Source organism: Lycorma delicatula, chromosome 2, assembly GCF_047948215.1.
Source record: "Lycorma delicatula isolate Av1 chromosome 2, ASM4794821v1, whole genome shotgun sequence".
Taxonomy (NCBI): Eukaryota; Metazoa; Arthropoda; class Insecta; order Hemiptera; family Fulgoridae; genus Lycorma; species Lycorma delicatula.
In genome coordinates, this window is record NC_134456.1 from 21,851,786 (window position 1) to 21,875,592 (window position 23,807).

The window sequence follows — 23,807 nt, forward strand, 5'->3', positions numbered from 1 at the left end:
TTGTTTCATGATAAAAATGTAAACATTGATTTTCAGACAGATTTTAATTAAATAATTTTTATTTTTATAAAAACCATATTATTTTAAGTGAAAAAAATCAATGGGAAACAAATCTCAGTGGAAAAGATCTGAAATCAAGCAGGTATTTTCCTATACAGCAGTCAAAACCTTGTATCATATTGATTATTTTCCTTTTAGAACTTGAGGAAAAATAAGTTCATTATTTTAGTTAAAATAAGATTCAAGATAAAGGTCATTCATTTAAAAAATAAATAAATATTCACATATTAAACATACTCAACTATATTTCAAATAATTTCCTTTGTAATGAAAATGTGTTTTTTTTTATTAGTTTTCTTTTTCAACTTTAACTATAGACTTACAAGTAAAATATTGATAACAGCAATGTAATTTTCATTGCTGTGAGTGGTATAAACTAAGACTTAATTCATCATAATACATAAAACTAATAGAAGTTATTTTTTCTTCAATTATTTATAAATCACTTAATGTAATTAAATAGATATTTGTCCTTAATGTTAAACTGAAGCCCATGTAATCATCAATAAGTAATAAAAAAAAAGCTTCTGAAAAGTTGTGAACATGTATTAAGTATTCCAAGTTTTTTTAAAAATAATTACTTAACACTAAATTACATCTTCATCTAAACACTTAATGCTTATATAAATATTGACATCATCAGAAAGATCTTCTTGTGATACAACAAAATGTGGTGAAACTTCTATTTCTTCTGTTTGATTTTTATTAAAAAATGGTATTATTCCTTTAATACTGCGAACTGAACCACAGATTTCAAGATAAACACCAAAAACCTTTTGTGAACTTCCTTCATCATTACTTTTTGTTTGTAAGAATTTAAAATGAAAGAGGTCTTTAAACAATGAAACTTTACAAACAAAAATAATGTTGTGAGAATTCAAAATCGTTGTATAGGTTTTCTTTCTATTTTTTGTAATTTTGACTGATGACCATAAATTTTTTATTTTCACTCTTGCTCTACTCTTAGTATGTAATGACATAGAATGATAATCTAATAAATGTTTTCGGAAAGCTATTCCATCACCTGACCAAGAACAGACATAGTAATAAGGGCAAACTATAGGAGCATAATGACAGAATTTTTCATGTTCTTCTCTTGTATTTACATCCACACTCTCATTGCATCCATATCTAGAAAAATAAATATACATTCATATTATCTTACAATATAATATAATCTGTTAAATTCTTTACTTTTTTACTGACTACATATTTAATTATCATCATGACACCCCAGAATATTAAAAGTTGGCAGGTTTTCTTTAGTGATTTAGAGTTCAGCTAAGAAATTTTTTTCCAGAAACTTACTCCCTAAAACAAAGAAACAGTCCATAAGCTTTTATCAATGATATACAAACTGAGATATGAAGAAAGAGAAAAATGTCTGTTTGTTGCCTGTGCGTATATATATATATATCCATGTATAAGGATAATCTTTTTCGACTTGTACAGGTTATCTGATAATTATTAATACTGAAGATTATTTCTTTACAGAAAACTAATTCCCTTGGCTTTTCAAGGGGAAACCCAATCAGATCAAACACTGTCTTGACTAATGCAGCCTTGGCACAAGTAAATTCATTCAAATAATTTGGTGAGCATTATTATGAAATGTGATAACATTTTAAAATCAATTGTAAACAACTCTTTTTCAAATTAATGGAACTTGATCTTCGAAAGGTCTTTCAGAGCCAATTATCCAACACCTTTTTCATTGATAATTAGCTTCAAAAGGCCTTTGGAAGAACAGTTTCAGTAATTTAAAAGTAAGCTATTTTTTATTTATTCATTATTCATTCAATTTTATATTATGATTAAAGGTATTATAGTACAAATAATACATTAGAGTTCTCAAAAGTTATAAAAAATTATTGTTGTAATATCTACAGTTTTGTAATGATATGAAGTTTGGCTATTAAACAATTTAACAAAATATAAGATTTAAATGCTGTCCTGGCTATTGAAATAACCTTTCAAAAATTACAAGACTAATAACACCAGACACAGTGTGAAGTAAAGATATCAGATGAGATCTAAATGTATGTTATATTCTAATATAATCATTACAGGAAAAGTAGGATAAAAAGTAGAAAGAATCGAACAGAATTTAAATTTGTTTTAAAAAAATACTGTTTTTGAAATGCAAAGAAAATACAATATAACAGAATTCTTTGTATCTTTTATTTTTAAAGATCGATAGAATATTGAAAGTTCTTACTCACAAAACACAAAATGTAAAGTCTCAAAACACAAAATGTCTACCAGTAAAGAAAATTTACAACTTCTCATTCTATATAATCTTTAATAACTAAAAATTAAAAAGATTCTGTTATTTTTTATCTTCTCTGCACCTAAAAAACAGTTTTTAAAACAAATTTTGTGTTCTTACTGTGTCAACAATAATTTGAAATAAATTATTTCATGATAAACAAGAAAAATATGCACACTATTGATTTGGAACTGAAAATTTAAACCAAATAGATTAATCCCAGTTTTCTAAAGAAAAATTGAATTTTTTAATAAATACTCAGCAGCCGTTATGCAGCATAATGGTGTATAATTACAAAATTATGAACATGCAATGAACACACGATGGATCTTTTTCTATATTTTCTAATTCATTTATTACTATATTTGTTTCATGTAACAGATAATCAGTACTTTGAAATGCACAATTCTCTTAGGTAGATAATCTGAAAAATGGTACTCCAATTCGAATGCATAAATCTGATTATCGATGAATCTTACTACAATGCTTAACATACACAGCCATTTACTTCCCACTTCTTCAAGGTAATAAACTTCATCTCCAAACTAAATTAGATGTCTTCTCCAAAAAGAACAAGATGTTGACAATGAACAAAAGCATTCTACAGGGCTACTTCAAAGGCAGTTAGATTAGTGGAAGATTGCCTTGTCAAAATCCACATTACTCTAATGCTACAAAAGAACTTTTCTCACGCTATCAAACCAGGCTCTTAACCCTCAACACTTGGGATGTCCTGGACAAGATAATAAATTACACTGCTAATAGTTTTGCATCATTTCTACTATAAGAAACAGTAAATTGTTGCTTGCTGTTGGAGTTAAGTGGGTAATAATCCAATAGAAGCCAATACCAGATATAATAAAAAAACCTTGCCAATTTAGAAGCTATATTTAATTTAAATTAGTCATTTTTACCTGATTAGGGAATAGAGGATTATAAAGGTACAATCAGTCACACTTAGTTGATCTCATTATTTTATCAGTCAAGAGTATTCCTGAACTTGTCTTAGTGATACTCTAAATAGTGATAAATCACAGTTCAAAGAAACCAGTAGAATCTAGATGCATGGTTTCCTACTGAAATAAAACATTAACTTAAAGCCAAGAGTAACTGATTAAAAAACTGATAATATAACATTTCTACAAAAAAATGTAAACCCAGCAAAGTATTCCTCAAAACAATTTTATTTTGTCTCATTCAGTTATTGTGTTATCTATACTCTAAAATACTCTACTGAAAAATCAGCTGTGACAAATGGCTAGAGGTATCAAAGACTAACATCATCCTTGGAAAAAAACACTACACAATTTTATAATTCACTTAATTCCTAATCAGTGGTAATACGGTGATGACAGTATCAATAATGATATTATAATACTGTAATTGATTTGTTAATAAATATAGTCAATAATTACTAAGACTTAAAAACTGAAGAAAAAAGATAGTTTGTACATTAATTGAGTTCATATTTTTAATAAATAGTTCACATTAGTAACCTCACAAATTGTAAGCTTATTAATATTTATAAAATTGTAAATTATAGAATGTAATATTATTCATCAATCTTGTTTAAACACAGAAAATATACCTTTGGTTTTTGCACGGTAGAGTCAAAGTAGAAAGAAATCTTTCTAACGCAAAATTCCTTTGAGCAAACTTTCCTGGTGCACGACAGAAAGGACAGCAGTTCACCTTTCTTACACAAGCTACACACAATACATTATGGCAAGAATTGCACGAATAAACAGCTTTAATTATTAAAGGCTCTAAACAAATCTCGCATTCAGTCTTTTTTACTTCAGCATTTACTGTATTACTACTTGTTTGACATGAGCATTTTATACTATTTTCATTATCTGTAAAAGAAAAACAAATTATTTATTACCAATATTATACAGTTTTTTTTTGTTTTTTTTTTTTAACAAATTTGATCAGTATGTTGAAATGGGATGAATCTTTCATTAAATACAGAATTTTAAAAATGAGTCTCTGTCTAAATATTTGGACTTGTTTTTTAGAATGCAATTCCATGCATTTAAAGATTAAGTAGCTTCTTAATTGTTATTTATTAGAAATATTACAATTCAGAAAAATAAAACTCATCTTTTTTAGACAAAGAGTAGAGTTATACTATGTTGTAATTTATTCAGATATACTACATTTAAGAATTTTCTTATAAACATGATTCCCCTATTCCTCAACAAAATTCAGAAATAGTCTCACTATCATTAAGAAAATTAATATTTTCTTCATTTAATGAAAGAAATACCATCTCTCATTTTTTTTCCTCAGGATCATTCTTCTCAAAAATTTTATAAGGCTCAATTCAAGACTGATTCACCTAAGATTTGCAGATGATATTTGATAACAGATAACAGAAAGGAAGAATTAATGGAAATAATTGAGGACTTACACAGGGCATCACAGGAAATAGGACTCCAGATGAATCTGCAGAAAACTAAATGGAAAATGAGGGGGAGGATGATAAAGCTATTGGTAAAGCACAAGATTATATCTACCTATGTCAAAGAATGTGTATTAAAAGAGGAGGAATACAGGAGAAAGTGAAGTAGAGTGAAACTGGGATGGATAGAATTTGGAAAATTGAAAAGAGCAAAATTAACAAAATTAGTAAGGAAAACAGGGTGAGACTTTTTAATTATTGCAATACCCTAGTAATGAAGAAATAAATGTTGGAATGAAGAAATAATGATTTTTAATTTGATATTATGTATTCAAATTGCATAATAATGTATTAATAGTATTAATAATGTATTAACAAATTTTTTTACTTCAATAAAAAAGTATCAATGAGATGAACTAATCAAAATTATTTTATATTTAGTGAGAATCTAATCACATTTAAGATTTAATCAGATAAGAAAAGATGATAAATGATGCAGTAAAATAATAAGTAGGTTATAGCATTAGAAGTAGTAAATGATGGAGTCAGGGGCCCCACACAGGACATGGGTCCCCCCCACACAGGGGGTCCACACAGGACCGTAGCACTGGGACGCAAAGGCATGGTAGGAGCCTAAAGAATCAAAGTTTTTTTCTCTTTTACCTTACAGTCTAAATATACAAGGATATCCATTTCAACTTACTTTATTGTAATATATTTTTTAATAAAGTAGTGTGTGCATTTTATTACAATAAAAATTTATTTACATTATAATTGGAAAACTTCCAAGTTAAAATACTGTATATTGCAACAGAACGTATCTTTGTATTTATATAATGATCATCAAGTTTTATATACATGGATATAAATCTCATGGTATTTATCAAGCTTGCTATATTGATATTTTATTCTAACTGTATTCAAGTTGAATCCATTAGTTCAGAATAAATTTTCATTCTGAACTAGAATAAAAGTTCAGAATAAAAGTTGAACATTTTTAAGTGATGTGAGAGTGAAATGAAAATGTCTCCAAATCTGGCTGGCTTGTTATTCTAGTTTGTGGCTTGCTGGCTTCCTTAGTGAGGTGAAACGTTATTCAGATAATCTAAGATTTAATTCCTACAAAACATTCTGATATTTTTTTCAATTAACATTTCATTCATTTAATTTTTTTTTTAAATAAATTCTTTTTCAAGATCATGATGTAAATAAATAAATTGAATTTGGATTATTATCTGGTCAAAGGTAGAATACATTGATGTGTGTTATTTAATAAATCATTACTGCAAGATTAAACAAAGAACTTAGGAATGCCACTTAAAACATCAGAAGTGACAGAAATTGCCAATAGCACCAAATAGTTTCTGAATACGTAATAAAGAATATATCATTAAGTAAAATCAGTAATTAATTACCAGTGTACATCATTAAAGCAAAAAATAGAAACCAAACTAACTAGTAATAGCATAAAAAGATCATGATATCATTTAAGAACACGTTAAGCAAGTAACATCATAATGATTTTTATTTAATTGTAAAACCAGAAAAAAGTCTCAACTTACTATCTATCATCTTTTCAAAATTAAACTTCATTTTTTGAAGCTCCTCTGAAAGGTAGTTTTTCTGAAACAAAAATAAAATGATTAACAACTTAATTCTTTAAATAAAAGAACTTTAATTCTTTCTTAAGAAAGAATAAAATTAAAGAATGATTCTTGTTCTCTACTTTCTAGTTTAATGAATATTCATGTAATCAATTTTTTATTACATTAAACAAAAATTAACTGAACTGTTTAAAATGTATTTTTAGAGAAAAAAACAGTTTTATAGGAAAACCTGAGTGTTAGGTTGCTATACAAATACTGAGTGAATATAAATTAAGCACATTTCGGAAGTTAATAGAAAATGAACAAAGCAATGTAGCACATGTTGATTTTTTGAAACATTAATGTATGTACTAGAGTTACTGATGACCTTGAATGAACATGCTGGTACAATGTAACAAAGGGGGAATTGTCAATGATTATCATGCAGGAGAAAGCAATTTACATTCTGTGGTTACATGAAACCAGATCTGTTATTACTGTTCATAAATGTTTTTTGTTGGGGGTTTGTCAGACAGGGTTACACAATGAAGATTGTCATCATCAATGAACTAAAAATAAGATTCAGAAGTGTAATTAATGGAATAACTTTTCATATTCTTCGTAACGTGTGGCATGAAATTGAACATCGTCTAGACATTTTATGCGCCAAAAAAGGTATTCATGTGGAGCTTGCTTGAAGTGATAAGTGTTGCAAACAAACCTTTTGAAATGCTTTGTTCAACAACAAAACATGCATGTAAGTACATTGGTTTGTTATTTTTTATTAGCACCTAAAATGGACTGAATAAGTTATGATCACCTGTACATAAGTTCTCACAACAAACTAACAAAATATAACTGATATACCTTTTTTCTTCTTCTGTCTCTTTTTCTGTTTTCTTTTTTCACAGTCAGGATTACTTCAGAGGATGAATGAGTATGATATGTATAAGTGTAAATGAAGTAGCCTTGTAGAGTCTTACGTAGACCATTTCTGAGATGAATGGTTAATTGAAACCCAACCACTAAAGAACACAGATATCCTCCAGTATCCAGAGATTAAATAAAAAATAACTGATATACCCAATTACATAAAAGTTCAGAAATTGAACTGTAGTGATTGTACCAATTCTATAGGATTGATACTCAATATACATTACCCACAAATACAAAGAAAACGTATAGGGAGTTTAGACAACAGCAGAATCAGATTTTTGTCAATCATCTTGTAGAAATAAGATATCTATCCAAAGACATTAATCATAAAATATAAATTTACATACAACTCATAAAAATCAAGATCTCAAAACAATTAAACGATATGAAATTTACAAATATTCTAAATTTGATCAAAAAATAGATAAATGCATGATAGATTAAAAATATTATTCTATTACGTATTCAAAATATTTCCAAACCTTTTTCACTCAGGCACTTTTAACATTAGTGCAAGTTAATAATTTCTACACTGAAGGAACTAATTAGTTCCAATGGTCTTTGAAAGAAAATTTTCCCGTTATCTGAAGATGAGTCATATAATGTTTTGTGATTTTAAAGCTGAATTTTACCTACACTTAAGCAGGCTTGTTATGCCATGTATTCTTTTCAATGAAAGGACAATGAAAACCAATCCACTTCTCACTCTCCTCAATAAGCCTGGAATAGGGATGTTTGTTATTCTTAAGAATTGTTATACAACTTAATTACACTTTTACACTACATGAAGTTGAATGCAAGGTGCATATTTGGAATTAATTAATGGACACATTGGGTTACCTTGTTTATGTATTTTAGGAAGACCAGTAAGTTTGGAGGCAAAAGGTTTAATTTAATAATATAATATACATATTATATGTGATATATATAATATATTTACAAACATGTTAAATAGAGCGATACATTACACACAGAATAATAAAGAAAAACTAGATGCAGAAGTAGATATTATAAAATGTATTGCGGTAAAAGATGAATATAACACATCATTAACTGATAATATGATAAAAAAACAGAAACTGAAATCTAATAATACACAACATTGATACCTATAAATAATAAATGTGGTGATCAAAATATTTATGTAAAATACTCCTATACTAACAACATTATTGAAAACTTGGTTAATGTTTATAATGATAAAAAATATAAACCTGCATATAGACCATACAATCATGTAATAAAACATTTGAAAATTCATAATAATGATAATGATCCTAATAATTTGTCTGGTATCTATAAAATAACACACAATGTTTGTAACAAAATTTATATTGGGAAAGCTAGTATATCATTTAGGGCAAGGTTTGCAGAACACTTTAGATCTTATAAAAACAATAAATTAGGTTTCTCCAATCTTGCAGACCATTTAATAATCAATAAACATTCAATCACCAACTACAAATTTAAAAATAATAGAAATTGTAAAAGAATGTGATAATAAGAATAAAAAATTAAATAATTTAGAAAAATATTATATATACAAGTATAGACAAAAGTTTAACTTGATTAATATACAGACAGAGTTTGATGATGACTTTCTTATCAAAACTGCCATAGATAACAGCAAATTCATATAATTCATTAAATAAAATTTGAAATAATGTTAGGACACTACTGTATGTGTGGCTGGCCCCACACATACAGTATTTTATACACATGAAATATTTTATTTTTATTTTTTGACTACATATTCTTATAATATGTGACAATTTTAATGTTTTTGAGTTTAATGTGTGATTTTAAAACGGTTTTATTAACTGACGATGAGAAAACCTCAAAAGTGCTCTTAAAATGTAAAAAAATAAGCATAAGTTAAGAGGCATTATTGAATGCTGTACTGTTGGCGGAAAACTGTCTTATACTTTTGTCTTTGATATACTAGGTACAGGGGTAAATATGGACAAATACAATAACAAGAAAAGTATTGATTTTACTAAGTTAATACATATATATATATAGATATATATATATATATATATATATATATATACATATATATATATATATATACCTGGAAACCTGGAAAGCTGTTTTAAAAATTAAGATAGAACTCTAATGATCTAATTAATAGCACAATAAAATTTATACACGTTACTTTATAAATAGTTATTTAGATGAATAATTTAACAAACAAAAGTTTTATGACATTAAAACAATCAAATAAATGTATAAGAATAGTTTTCAAAACAAATAAAATAATGATGTTACATGCAATTTTCTTTGGCATTTTATTTTTAATACAAAATTTATCATCTCTTTAATATATATTTATATAACATAATTTCATAAAATAGCATTATAGCAAAAGAAATTATTATATGCTATTTTATAAAATAGCAAAATGTTTATTTTATGTTTTTTTTTTTTTTTTTAATTTTCATTTAAATAAATTAAGATTTTTACAGCTGTAATTTAACATTTACTTTAAATAAGTTAAGTTATTTAAATAATTAATTGAAGTAAAATGCAATGTTAATAATTATTTTTAGAATAACAAGTCAACTGTATTTCAATAGTGATTCATTCATGTCATAATGATAATTATGTAGAATATTTTATTTCAGTAACTAAATTATAAATGACTAAAACTATTATCTGCATAAAAATACGCTTTAGTCTTAACAAATATTTTTAACTAACTGTTTAAATTCACTGACTTATAATTCCAGAAGATCTTTTGTTATTATTGTGTACTTCCTTCATCACTGGTATCTCAATTTTGTACATGAATAGTAAATTTAATTTGTGTGTCAAGAGGTACAATTGGTTACTGTTAGCCTTCTTGTATGCTTGTATAGAAGGTTGATAGTTAAAGACCTGGTAAAAACCATATCAATGCTTACACCATATTAGTGCTTACTGTTCTCTGCCATTACTCTGTAATAGATTTCAATTAAAACCACATCCCAACCTCCTGATCCTTGGATGTAACAAATTACACAATTATTTTAATTTATAAATTAATATAAAGATAAATTTATTGTTTTAAATACAGTAAAATAAGCAGATGAAAAGCTGATATCCTATCAGTAACAAACCTATCTGTGATTCACCTCATATTATAATTATAATAATTAAAAGCAACAGAATAATGAAGTATATGGCATGATTATTTAGAACTACATTAAAAACCTATATTTGATGAAAGATACCAAACAGAAAATTTAACTTTCTAACTCAAAATATTTTCTGCCAACTATGACATATGTAAAGAAGTATACAAAATACCTTATATTTTGTTCCATGAATACTCATTTGAACACATGAAACAGAGACATGAATGAACAAGACAGCAGTAATATTCAAGAAAATTTTAGCTGGTGGATAATACCATGATAATGGTAAATTATTAATATAAAATAAACTTATCTGTACTTTTTTTACTTTTTATTTTTGAATCCACTTTCATCAAGAATGAGACTTTCACCAAGGAATTTTATCTTTCACAAAGGCAGAATCTTAAATAAGAAGATACTGTAAATCGTACCTTGATCTACTGGAAATATTTTCATTGAAAAGCATAACTTCTAAATAAATATCATAAAAATTCACATACAAACATAACTAATTAATTCAGCATTGTTCAATATAAACAATCAGATAAATGTAGCAGAAGAAAACTTTTCTACCATTTTTAACAGCAATAGAAAAAAATCTAAGATATAAGAAACAAAAAAAATCCTGAAGTATAATTTAAGAAATAGCTTTAAAAACAAAACAAAGTTAATGTTAGGTACAAGAAGTATAAGTTAGGTATAAGAATGTGTTATTATACATTCTTGTACCTAACTCTGTTTTAATGTAGATAGAATAATAAAACATTACAGAAGAAAAGGAGTATTCTGTTTACAACAGTACAGATTAAGAAAGCATTAAAAAAATAACAGGTAAATTTCATAAAGAAGCAGTCTGAAGCAAAAAAAAAATTTTTGATGAGTGGGTGGAAAGTGAACTTCATTTTTTTTAACAAAAGAATGGAAAAGGAGACAGAAACCATTTGGGAAATGTACAACTTTTTCAAGCAATGTGTTTTGTTCTATACCTTGACAACTGTTAAACCTTCAGTCATGAAATTTGTTGTGGCAGAGAATTTTTAAGTATTAGGAGGATCAACCACATTCAATTATTTTTTTAAATTCTGATGAACATTAAGTATTGAAAGATGTTATTTTTTGAAGATTAAAACAAAAATAATTTCTGCAAGTATCTTTTAGTTGATTTTAAATAATACTACTGCAGATACAATTTTTAACAACACAGAAAAGTTTTGAAAAAAATATTATTAATAAAGGAGCTGCAACTTCAAAAAGTAAAGATTTATTAATTGTTTTACTATAAAAAAAAACCAATTTAGTTTTTCTTTCTATAAATGATATGTTTTTACGGTTATCCTTACCACAGAAGTAATGAATAAATTTAAACATTTTTTTAAAAGTAATAGCCAAAATAATGTCATCTGTTGTATTTTTAAATACAATTTATGATTCCTTACAACAGAGTACAAATAAAATAAGGTTAAACTGTCAAAGCTTTTGAAAAATTTTCTGATTTAAGTCAGTTTGAACATTTTAAAAACAGTTTTTTTTTAATAATTTAATAAAGAAGATCATAAAGATAAAAGTAAGTTTCAACCTCTTCCAATATTAAACTTCACATAAATTGTAGGAATTTTCATCCTTTTATAATACTAATTCATAATTAGTATTATAAAAGGATGAAAAATATCAGTATTATGAAAGGAAATGAAAATTTTAAAATATTAATGTAGTAAAATTGGTAAAAGAAATTAATTACTGAGTATACTAAAAAGAAGGAATTACATAAAAGAAGGTCATACATTAAACATGAAAAATACTAGCCTGCTAAAATAATTAAGCAAACCAAGATTTCTGGGTAACACAGTAAATTTCATCTTTACAACCTGATGGTTTTACATCACTGGAACGTCTGTCTCATAGAGTACCATCCTGGAAATCTAATGGTATGCAGTTATAGCATGAAGTCTAGGAGTAGGAGTTTAGAGTTATAGCATGAAGTGTAGCATGGAGTGAATGGAAGTGAAATACATAACATATGATTGCTGAGGAAAAGCTCACTTTTAGCCTTTTTATCTCGACTCCTTAGCTTAATACAAATGTATTTTGTTAGGTTGAGTGACCTAATAGTAAACCTACTATTAGGTACTGTACTCTGGCAGGAAGCAGAATATTCTATGGATGCACTTGAATCAGAAAAGAAAACTCCTTGTAACTGATGCACAAGTTTGGTTCTGTATGACAGAATTTGCTCATAAAGAACATTGCTTAGTCATAAAGATAAAGGAAATATGCTAATGATTTAGCAATGGATTAATCTCCAAAAGAGTATCATTATTTAGAGAATAAAATAAAAATAAGACAATAAATAAAAACTCATGATACTTGGTTCATAAAACATCAGTAATTGAGGAAATCAATTAGAATGCAGGGAATAAGGATTAGAAAAAATCTTAAAACACAGTTGTAGGACTTTCCCCTCACATGGCCTGCACACGTATACAAACACATCTTACTTTAGCATGTTAGCGTTTGCTACATAAGCGCTCCTTGTGTTGACAAGGGCACTATTGATGCAATTTAGTCACTAGTTTAAAGCATTTTTTGCGGTGGGGATGATTTTACAAAAGTTTTTTTACAAATATTATTTTTAATTGTTTACAAATGCGGCTACGAAAAATAAGACCTTAATTAGTCGAAATCTTGAGATATGAGGATAACCTTGCTCTACAGTCTCACCCCCTTGACCTTTTAAGTTGAAAATTTAATGGCATTAATGCCCCATATATAGAAGTAATCTGATCAAGTTGGTCAAAATCGGTCCAGTAGTTCTGGAGAAATAATATGATTTAGAGTGCAACACCGAACACACACACACACACATACACACACGTACATATGAGCATTTGAAACATTTCCATCCAGTTTTTTGGGTTCCTTAGGTGTCAAAACTTCAAGATCAGTGAAAACTGCACATACTCAAATTGGACAAATTACAATACTTTCCCTTCTAAAGCTCTGCTATAGCACTAGATGGGAAAGTAAAAATTTACTATGAATCCAACACTGTTGTCACAAAGGGAACAAAAAAGAAACAATGACATAAGCCACATTTCAAAAGTGGTTTCCATACATTTTAAAATAAAAAATAGTGGCATCTATAAACCAAAATCAGTGAAACCCCTGTTAAATAAATTATTTTTTGAAGAATAACAATCAATATCTTGCTGACTTCCCCAATCAATTGCAACACCTCTACCTCTCATTTGGAAAGTTACAGGTTCAATCCTGAGTGGACATGACATTTTTCACAGCCTAAAAAATGTTCATATCACATTCCCATCCATGTATAATAATATTTTTGCTTCTGTAGTGAATGATACCTCTAAAATGGTAAAGACTTTTAAAAAAATGGGAATGAGTACAAATAATCCTTTAGATGTGATTATATATTGTTATCATTTAACGGATAAGTATTATAGCAGCCAACGACATGCTAAAACTAAGAAACGTACAAAAATATTGTAAAGTAATGAATGAGTCGTTTTGACAATGATGGTATATTGTACGGTAGCTAAGCTTCTACAAAATTCTCATGTACTTTAAAAAAGGGATGCAATAAATATAAATATTTAAGGATTATGAATTCTAATTCACTGATTCCTTTTCTTAAATATCGACTTAAGTAATAAAAATCTTAAAATCGTAATCATCTACGTTTGGATGAGACCGGTAAATAGAGAAGCTTTAAAACAACACAAACTGAATAAAACGATTTATAAGCTGTACTTTTCGTAAAGCTAATTTTAAGATTTTGGAGATGAACTGAAACCGATTGAAAGTAACTCACATAATATCATTGTGGTTCTTTTCTTAAACAAAAGCTAATCAAAAACAACACTATTTATAACCGTAAATCCGTGGAAAGTTAAAAACTATCAGAAATAGGATAAGCGATTAAAAGTAACAAAAGTATTCAATGAAAAAAGTATAGCACTTCTCATATTTCATACCGTAAATACAGAACTTATGTTATGAAAGCACAAGCAAAGAAAAAACTCTAAAATAAACTAAAACTAAAATGAACTACCTTCTAAATACTGTAGAAATCAAAATAAAATAAAAATTATTTTAATCTTACCAAACATCCCAATCCAGAAAGCATCATTAGTAATTTAAGATGATCACTTGGAACTACGAAAATTAATAACAAAAAACGGACGACTCATTTAGACAGTAACACCGGCAAAGGTCAGAAATAAACATAATCATGTTGTAGTTATATAAATCAAACTCAAATAAATATTCCCCACCATTATATTCCTCAAAAGAGTAGGGATAGATAAGGCGTTACCAATCTTTGGAGAAATACGTAACTCATAATTTGTACTTTGAGCCAATAAATGACTATTTAATGTAAATATATTACCATTTTTATTATTTACAAAAATATTTAATTATCAAAATACAAACTGATAAGCTTAAGTAAGTCTATGTGAGCAAAAGAACACTCATCGAGTTCAGATTAGATAAATTTCAACTTAATAAATTGCAGCAGTTTATTTCATTCATTGTATAAACTATAAAAATATTTTTCTACCTTGATCAAATACTTTTATTTATTCCGTAGAAACACTTTATTTAATAATGATATTTTATTATATCTTAGTTTTTTAAAAAAACTAGAAAATTGATGATTTCAAAGATATATTTCTTATTCAACGAAAAAATAAATTAAATGTATAAATATGCTTTCTATTTAATAGATTTATTAATGATCCCATTACGCAAATGAAAAATTGATGTGGACACCACATGACTTCCTTGTACGCCTATTAAATTACATACCCGCGTTTTAAAAGTGCATAAAATTTTATTTCACTAATAACTTCTAATTTTTTTTTCATTTCTTTTTTATTGTAATTATTGAATTATTACTTATTGAAATTTTTTTTACAATCACAGATTAATTTTTTTTTTTTAACTGAATTTTTACGGGCATCGACTGCTAAGGTCATTGCCCTCGTCACATTCTTTAAAAGAAATTATTATCTCCATCAGGATCGTCATATGTAAGGGTGTAAAGGGCCCTTACATTTTATTTAAAAACACAAACTTCACAATAAACATTAAAACATGAAAGACAAGGACAATCACAAACACTTACGGGGTGTAAAGGCCCCAATATTAAAATTTGAGATAGGTTCTCAAAAGACCATGGAATTAAAATTAAAATTAAACTTATCAATACCATATCTTTCTTTCTTTCTTCTACGAAGTCTCATTTATAGTTTGTTTAAGCACCCTCGGGGCGACCAGACCGCCGTTGAGCAGTATATCAGTCGTGCCAGGGTGCCGTGGCAGTTGAATCCTTCTTATATCAGGCTATAGACATGCACGGCGTACACCCATAGCCTCGCGCCCTCAATCCACCCTTGAGGGTCCCCCATGCCATCATCGGACACACCCCGACTCACTGCTCTTGAATGCAGGTGAGCCAAAATGGCCTAGGCAAGAGGGCTACCTCCCGTCACTATACGTGCCACGCTTCGAGACTCCCTTATATGAATATATAAAACTACCGCTTAGAGTATCTTTTACCACAGCTTTAAACTTCCATTTTATAGACTTTTAAGAAGTCCACTGGCGTGTAAAAATGCAACTATATTTACTTCATTTCCATTATCCAGATCAGCACTAATATTATTTGTAAGACGGAACCTCTTTCTGAGGGCCTCATATATGGTACACTCTTCTATTAGATGCTTGATTGTCAGTGTTTTATTACAAACACCGCACATTGGTCTCACTTCGCCGGTTAACAAATATAAATTTGTTAATCGCGTGTGACCGATTCTAAGTCTAGTCACCGCTACTTGTTCACGGCGAGTCAACTTAAAGTCGCTTTTCCATTTATAAGGAGAAGTTTTAACTGAGTTTAATTTTGTATTTAAACTCCTCCATTCAGCGTTCCACTTGTTTCTTACTATGTTTGTTAGACGGTTTTTAACATCTGCCACTCTTACAGGAAATGCATCCAAATCATCGCAGACTGTTGCCTTTCTGGCAGCTTCGTCTGCGATTTCATTACCTGTAATACCAGCATGCCCCGGAGTCCATACAAATACGCATCGCTGTCCTCGTTGTTTTAGTACGTATAAAATGGACAGGATGTTTGCAATTAGGACATCCTTAATGTTCTTGTTCCGAATTGCAACGAGTGCACTTAATGAATCGGAACATATTAGCACTCTCTCTTCGCAATAGTGTTCAGTGTAGCGAAGAGCTTGCTGAATTGCAGTGAGTTCTGCCGTGTAGACACTGGCCACATCTGGCAGTCTCCAAAAGTGGGCTTCTTCATTTACATATATCGAGCATCCAACACCATGTTCGGTTTTAGAACCGTCAGTATAAATTCTAATATGTTCTAATATGTAAATTCCTGCTGGATGATCACTGCTGGTTTCTTTTTTATTTCTCCTTGAAAGAGATCCAAACTTACATTTACCGCTGGCAAAAGCCATGGCGGTATTTCTCTAGTAGAAATTGCTAGAGTCTCTGGTATAGCAATTTCATATTTTCTTCTTAATTCGTGGTACCTAATTCCGGCTACCTGGAATAGGTAGCACGACGTTCGTATAATGCAGCCATGGGATGAATTGTAAACAATTTATTATTTATATGAGCAGGGAAAGCCCATATATTTGCTGCATATCTTAACAAGAGGATCTCTCTTCTATAATGTAGTGGCATTATTCCGGCTTCAGACATCAGACTAGCCGCCGGACTTGTGCGGAAAGCGCCTGTTGCATATCTTATTCCGCTATTATGAACTACGTCTAACTTTCTTAAGTGCGACTTTCTAGCGGATGAATATACGATACATCCGTAGTCTAGTTTAGATTGAACCAATGCTTTATACAATCTCAATAATGTCTCTTTGTCTGAGCCCCAATTTAAATTCGATAAACATTTTATAATGTTTAGGGCTCTTTTGCATCTATCACTCAAATCCTGTATATGTAATCCCCATGTAAGGGATTTATCCAATACTAGTCCTAAATATCTTACGCTATCTTTATATTGTATTGGATTATCGTCAATTGTCAACGCAGGACTTTGATGAGGAATTCTCTTCCTACAAAAGTGTACACAGCACGTTTTCTCTGGTGAGAATTGGAATCCGTTATTCCTTGCAACTTCATTTAGAGCATTGATCGCTCGTTGCAATTTGTACCTCACCATAGCAGTCTTGTTGCTGGCATACACAATTGCCAGATCATCAACATAGACGCTTTTGCTGATTTCTACTGGAGTGGCTAGTATCGATTTATTAATGGCAATGGTAAACAAGGTACCGCTCAACGGCGAACCCTGCGGTATGCCATTTTCCAAGATTCTTTCACATGAGTATTCATTGTTGACGCGTACTTGGAAGGTACGGTCATTCATGTAGTTGCTGAGCAGTATAGGCAGATTGCCACGAATGCCCCATTCATGTATCTGGAGCATTATACCATGACGCCAGGTCATATCGAAAGCCTTCTGAAGATCAAAGAAGACTCCGACACAATGTTTCCTTTTAATAAAGCTGTTATATATAATGTCCTCTAAGCTGATCATTTGATCAGTGGTAGAATGGTATTGCCGAAAACCTGCTTGATACGGTGATATCAGGTTTTCTTTTTCCAAAACCCAGACGAGTCGATTATTAATCATTTTTTCCAATATTTTCCCCATAGCACACTTCAAAGAAATAGGACGATAGCTATTGGGGTCTGTTAAATTTTTATTTTTCTTTGGTACTGGAACAACATGAGCTTTTTTCCACTGCTGCGGGTACGTTCCATCCCACCATATTTTATTATAAAGTTCTAATAATCTGCGTTTTGCAGTGGTATTCAGCTGCCTGATCATATTATAATGGATTTCGTCCGGACCAGCAGCTGTGTTACCTGCTTTTTCCAACGCTTTCGCGAATTCTTCCATTTTAAATGGTACATTATATGAGTAATTATACTCAGTTCTAAAATTTAGTAGACCTCGAGTTCTTCTTTTTTGGTTCGAAAACCTTCCTCGTAGTTGGCCGTTCTGCTGGCCTTTTCGAAGTGATTGGATAACAGCTCTGTAATTTCATATGGAGTGTCTTTTATTTCATCTTCATCTTGAAGGCTAGTTATGGGAGCAAAATCATTACGCCCACAAATCGCCTTCACTTTCCTCCAAACATCTGCTGCAGTAGTAGTTTTGTCGATGGATGACACGTATTGCTGCCAGGATCGTTTTTTCGAGTCTATCATAAGACGTTTTGCATACGCCCTGTATTTCTTAAAGGCAACAAGATTTTCTATTCTAGGACGCTTCTTAAAGGCGTTATACGCCCTTTTCTTTCTTTTTATAGCTTCACTTATTTCATCGTTCCACCATGGAACGGGTTTTTTCGTAAGTTTCCCAGATGTTTTGGGAATATATCTCGATGCCGATTCAATTATTGCATTTGTTATGACGTGGACATCGTCTCCGATAACTCCAGTTGTTTCCGGGAGTATCGTTCTAGCTGTGAAGCTCGTCCAGTCTGCCTTTTCAAATAACCATCTTTTAGGGATGGGATATATTGTTCTTGTAACATCAGTTACAATTTGCCCCGGGAAATGATCGCTTCCATGCAGATCGTCTATGACATGGAAGCTGTACCTCGGTGCTATCGATCCGCTTATAAGTGCAAGATCTATACAGGACGTCGATCCATCTCTGGCATTGAAAAAGGTTCCTGATCCGTCGTTTAAAATAATAAGTTCTGAATTCATCAGGAACTCTTCCAGTTCTCTTCCACGGGGATCTACTCGATCTGATCCCCAAAGAGAATTACGAGCATTAAAGTCACCCACCAGTAAAACAGGTGGGGGAAGCTCGGAAATTAGTCTTGCTATGTCATCCTTATTCCAATCAAAATACGGCAAGTATATGCTGCAGACAGTGACCTGGAGCGGACGCTTCATTCTAACGGCGACCGCTTGTAGGTTTGTGTTTAGAACAACCGCTTCGGTGGTAGCTCTAGTCGATGTTAATATAGCTACTCCACCTCTAACTCTTACATTTGGCGGTTGATCTCGCCGAAATATATCGAATCCTTTTAATTTAAAATTTTCATTTCGGCGGAAATGCGTTTCTTGCAGACATATACAAATCGGGTCTACGTCATGTACCAAGCGTTGGAGCTCATGGATGTTTGAAAAACATCCATTGATGTTCCATTGTACAATCGACTCGCTAATTTTTAATTAAATTATGTCCTAGGTTTTCCTGTCGGCCATCCTTTTTTTCTTTTCTTCTCCATATTGCGAACGGCATCATGTCGACGCAACGGGCATGGATCGGCGCCGGTTTCTGGCGCCGATTGAGAGGCGGCAACCTGGCCGCTCCCTAACACGGGGGGCGCACCGGTCACCGCCTGTGGGAGGGGGGACACTCGCCCCCCTGTGTGATTTTTTGTGGCCTCTGAGACTTAGAGGCCACTTCAGTTGCAGGAGGCTTGGGAGCCTCCATAACAGTCTCTGTAGGTATTATCATTTTCTTGTCATCAAGAGTCTCACTAAGACAGACTTGGCATTCTGCTTTGGCGTCCGTTTTCTTCAGAGCGAGAGCAGCTTTCGCTGCTTTATCTTCGGGAGGAGGCTGTACTAATATCTTTGGTTTTATTGGATCTTTAATATTGAAAGATTTCATTTTATTGTCAATAATTCTTTCAATCATGTTAGCCAAGGTCGGAGCAAGTTTACTGATGAGCTGACTTTCATCTACAGCAATTGGAGCAGGAGCAGGAGCCGCAGCTTGAGCATAAGATGTTGTTGCTCTGGGTTTGCGGGCGTTAACAATCTTTTTGGCTTCAATGTAGCTGACTTTCTGCAGAGTTTTAACTTCCTGCACAGCTACTTCTTCTTTGTAAACAGGACAATTCCTGGATCTACATGAATGCTGTCTCTTGCAATTGATGCATGTAGGGGCCTCTTTACACGGCTCTCCCTCATGCACCTCTTCGCCGCACACTCATATTTGCGTTCTCTCACATTTGATGGCGATGTGGCCAAAACGTTGGCACTTGAAGCATCGCATTGGTTGCGGGATAAATGCCCGCACATCCAATCAATGTATTCCCGCTCTAATCTTCTCCGGCAAGGTAGGCCGGTTAAATGTGAGAACATGAGAGGCTGAAGGTAGGACTTCGCCATTCCTCCTCATGTTCAATCGGCGACACTCTATGACTCCCTGCGTTGACAACTCCTCAACAATTTCTTGCTCCGTACAATTTAGAAGGTCCCGACAGACGACCACACCTCCTGAGGTGTTGAGCGTACCGTGGGGATCAACATGTACAGCCAGTTCTCCAATCTTTTTAACCCCTAAAATCTTTTGAGACTGGACATCATTTCCAGTCTCAACATGAAGTCCCATGAAGGTCTTCCTTATTTCTTTTACAGGGCCACCAGCGCATTTGGTTATCTCCCGAGCAATGAGAAAAGGCCTCACCTTCGAAAAATTTCCATCCTCCTTGGTAATAACCAAATATTTAGGTTTCGGTGCATTATTGCTCTTGAAAAAAGCTTTTTGAAAGCTTTTTCTAGCCTCAATCTCTATCCTTTTAGTTTCCGCACTTTTTCTCCGTTTTGCCTCAGGCGAAACGGCTGGTTCTAAACGAGGATGTTTGCGTGAACCCTCTGCCACGTTTAATTGTTCAGTTTGCATGAACAATAAATCCCTTCTGTAGTAAGGCTAGCCGCCGGGGTACACCCCCACTCCAGGGCTACCAACCCTGGAGGTCCGTTCCGGTACTCCGGTGGAACCGGCATATGTCCTGGCAGAGAGCGGATGCGCAGTCTCTGCACTGACTCCAGGCCCTTACACACCAAGGCTTTCAGGGCTCCCATGCTCCGAACAACATGGGCACCTTAACTACATGCTTGCCATCGCGGGGGGGCATGTGGACAACGAAAGGTCTCCGTTACACCTGCAAATAACTTCGACCGTGGCCGCCACATCGCCAGCTCTAAGTTTGGTATATGTCCACTTCCTAATCAATAAATTGTTGATATCCTGCAGGTAGCCGAAAAATCCAATCCATGAGGGGACCTGAAGGTGGAAACAGGTCAAAAGAAAAGCATATCCGAGGAATTTACTCGGAGCCCCGTTAGCCAGCTATATGTATTGTACATAAGTACGGCTATTACCGCCCTGGACGTGGAACGTAGATGTTGTGTTCCGGACGTGGGGATTACCTACATCAGGGCATCACAGATTAATAATTATTAATCTGTACATTTAAATTAAAAAAAGTTAAATAAAAGGAAATTAAGTCGAACTCAAACCGATGTACCCTTTGTAAGAACTAAATATTTCATTAATTACAATTTTATTTTGCTGTAGCTCTGGAACCGATGAAAATAAATACCACTTATGACATATCGTTGAAAAGCTCTCAATGAGTGTTTATTACTGCAGTTAAGAAAAAGTCCTAAATTGTTCTGCATTTTGGTCATTTTTTTGACACTTTTCAGTCGACTGCAATCAAAAGGGAAGGTGCACAACTAGTTGTTACAACAGTCCTAAATCCAAAATTTCAACATCCTACGGCTAATCTTTTTTATTTATGCGAGGTAATACGTACGAACAGATGTCACACCGAAACTAGTCAAAATTAATATTTCCGTTGAAATCTGAAAACCGAAATTTTTCCTTTACTTCATACAAGGAAGTTAAAATAAAACTGGAAAAAGTCAAAAGTATAGATCACATTTTCCAATTTTACAATTATCAAATAGTGATTAAAATCCTTCTCCCCCCTAAATACCATTCTCCTTTAAAGAAAAAGTACCAGAAAGTTTCCATAAATTTTACTATTGCCAGAAAAACTATCGTATAGACTCTAAACTCGAAATAATAAAAACTTTTGATTAAATATTTTGTCGTCGAATTTGAAGGTAAATATATCGGAAACTGGCGGTTATAAAAATTTAACCTGTTAATTTTTTTTTTAACTGGACACTATTTGGACGTCTTTTTAGGTAAATTTGAGAGAAGTGCAAGTTTTCTGTGTTCTGATTCCAAATACCTATTTCTTTAGATGATAATATCAAGTGCAACATAAACCAGATTATTTCAAATTTTAAGCATCAAAATTTGAAACAAAGCCGACTCAGAGCGTCTCTTCTATCAGTGGCAATATAAAATAATTTTTATATAAACCGTAAAAATGGTAAATAGTTAGAGAATTAATATTTGGTCGTTTCATTTTAAAATACTTCGATGAATAATTTTCAGACTGTAAACAATCTGACTACGGATTTAGCGAGTTGTAATCAGCTAAAGTAAGACCGTAATGAATTTTTTTTTTCAGAAGGCCAGACGTTTCTAATGAAAGGCCTAAACAACTTAAATTGGCCATTAGGTCAATTAAGTGACTCAAAGGCCAATTTTTCCCTTTCTTTAGCCGATACGGGATTTAAGTGCAATGACCTTATTGTAAATCATAAAAATTAAAATTATAAAATTATCCTCAAAAAGGTTTTCTGTAGATTTCTTATTATATTCTTCATTTTACGTATTCTATGTTTTTAAAAGATAAGGTGATTAAGGTTTGTTATAATCTATGAAATACTATTCAACTGTATGTAAACAGATTTTGAAGAAATTTAAATACTTACAATTATAACACAAGAAATTTAAAAAAAAAGTTAAAAAACTGTAGGCTGTTTCTAATGCAGGGCTTACACGCGCGCGCACACACAAACAACAATTTAATTAAAAATATTTATCATTTTATTTAAATATATTTTTTCGTTTATTTAATTCAATGATTCTAACTAAAGCGCGTACAACGTATTTAATTCGCGCGGGCGTGGCGATACTGGCGGTGACGATCGGCACTAATTAAGCTATTGTAATTTCACAGCTTGCGTAAACAAATTTTGCTTGTACAGTCGGCAGACTAATGTAGCCGCGAGGCTTAACGAATCAGGTATCGAGTTTGAGACCCAGCCAAAATGAGTTACTTTTTTATTCTTTGAATATTATTAATTTATTTAACTCTACAAGTGATGTCACAACATAGCAGAGTTTACAGTATTTTTTTTTTGGGTGGGGGTGCAATTTTGCAAAAACCGTTTTAGTAAATATTGTTACTTTTTAACTGTTAACAAATGTACCTAGTAAAAGTATGACCTTAATTAGGCGAAATCACGAGATACCGAAAGTGACCTTGCTTTACAGCCTCATCCCCTTGACCTTTTAAGTTGAAAATTTAATGGCATTAATGCACCGTATACGAGTATAGAAGTAATCTGACAACTTTGGTCAAAATCGGTCCAGTAGTTTTGAATACATAAGGTGATTTAGAGGACAACCAAACACAAACACCTACTTACGATCATTAACATCCGGAAATTTTTTGGATTCCATAG

At 31.5% G+C, this 23,807-nt stretch overlaps 1 protein-coding gene across 1 annotated transcript; it reads right to left on the minus strand.

Annotated features, from left to right (window-relative positions):
* Positions 1–327: 327 nt before the first annotated feature.
* LOC142320540 (uncharacterized) lies at positions 328–14,646 on the minus strand. The gene is made up of 4 exons (XM_075358442.1): positions 14,495–14,646; positions 6,296–6,356; positions 3,918–4,185; positions 328–1,191 (listed from the first exon to the last, which is right to left on the minus strand). The coding sequence occupies exons 1-4, from the start codon at positions 14,519–14,521 to the stop codon at positions 648–650; spliced, it is 900 nt and encodes a 299-aa protein (XP_075214557.1). The 5' UTR covers positions 14,522–14,646; the 3' UTR covers positions 328–647.
* Between the last annotated feature and the right edge of the window lie 9,161 nt (positions 14,647–23,807).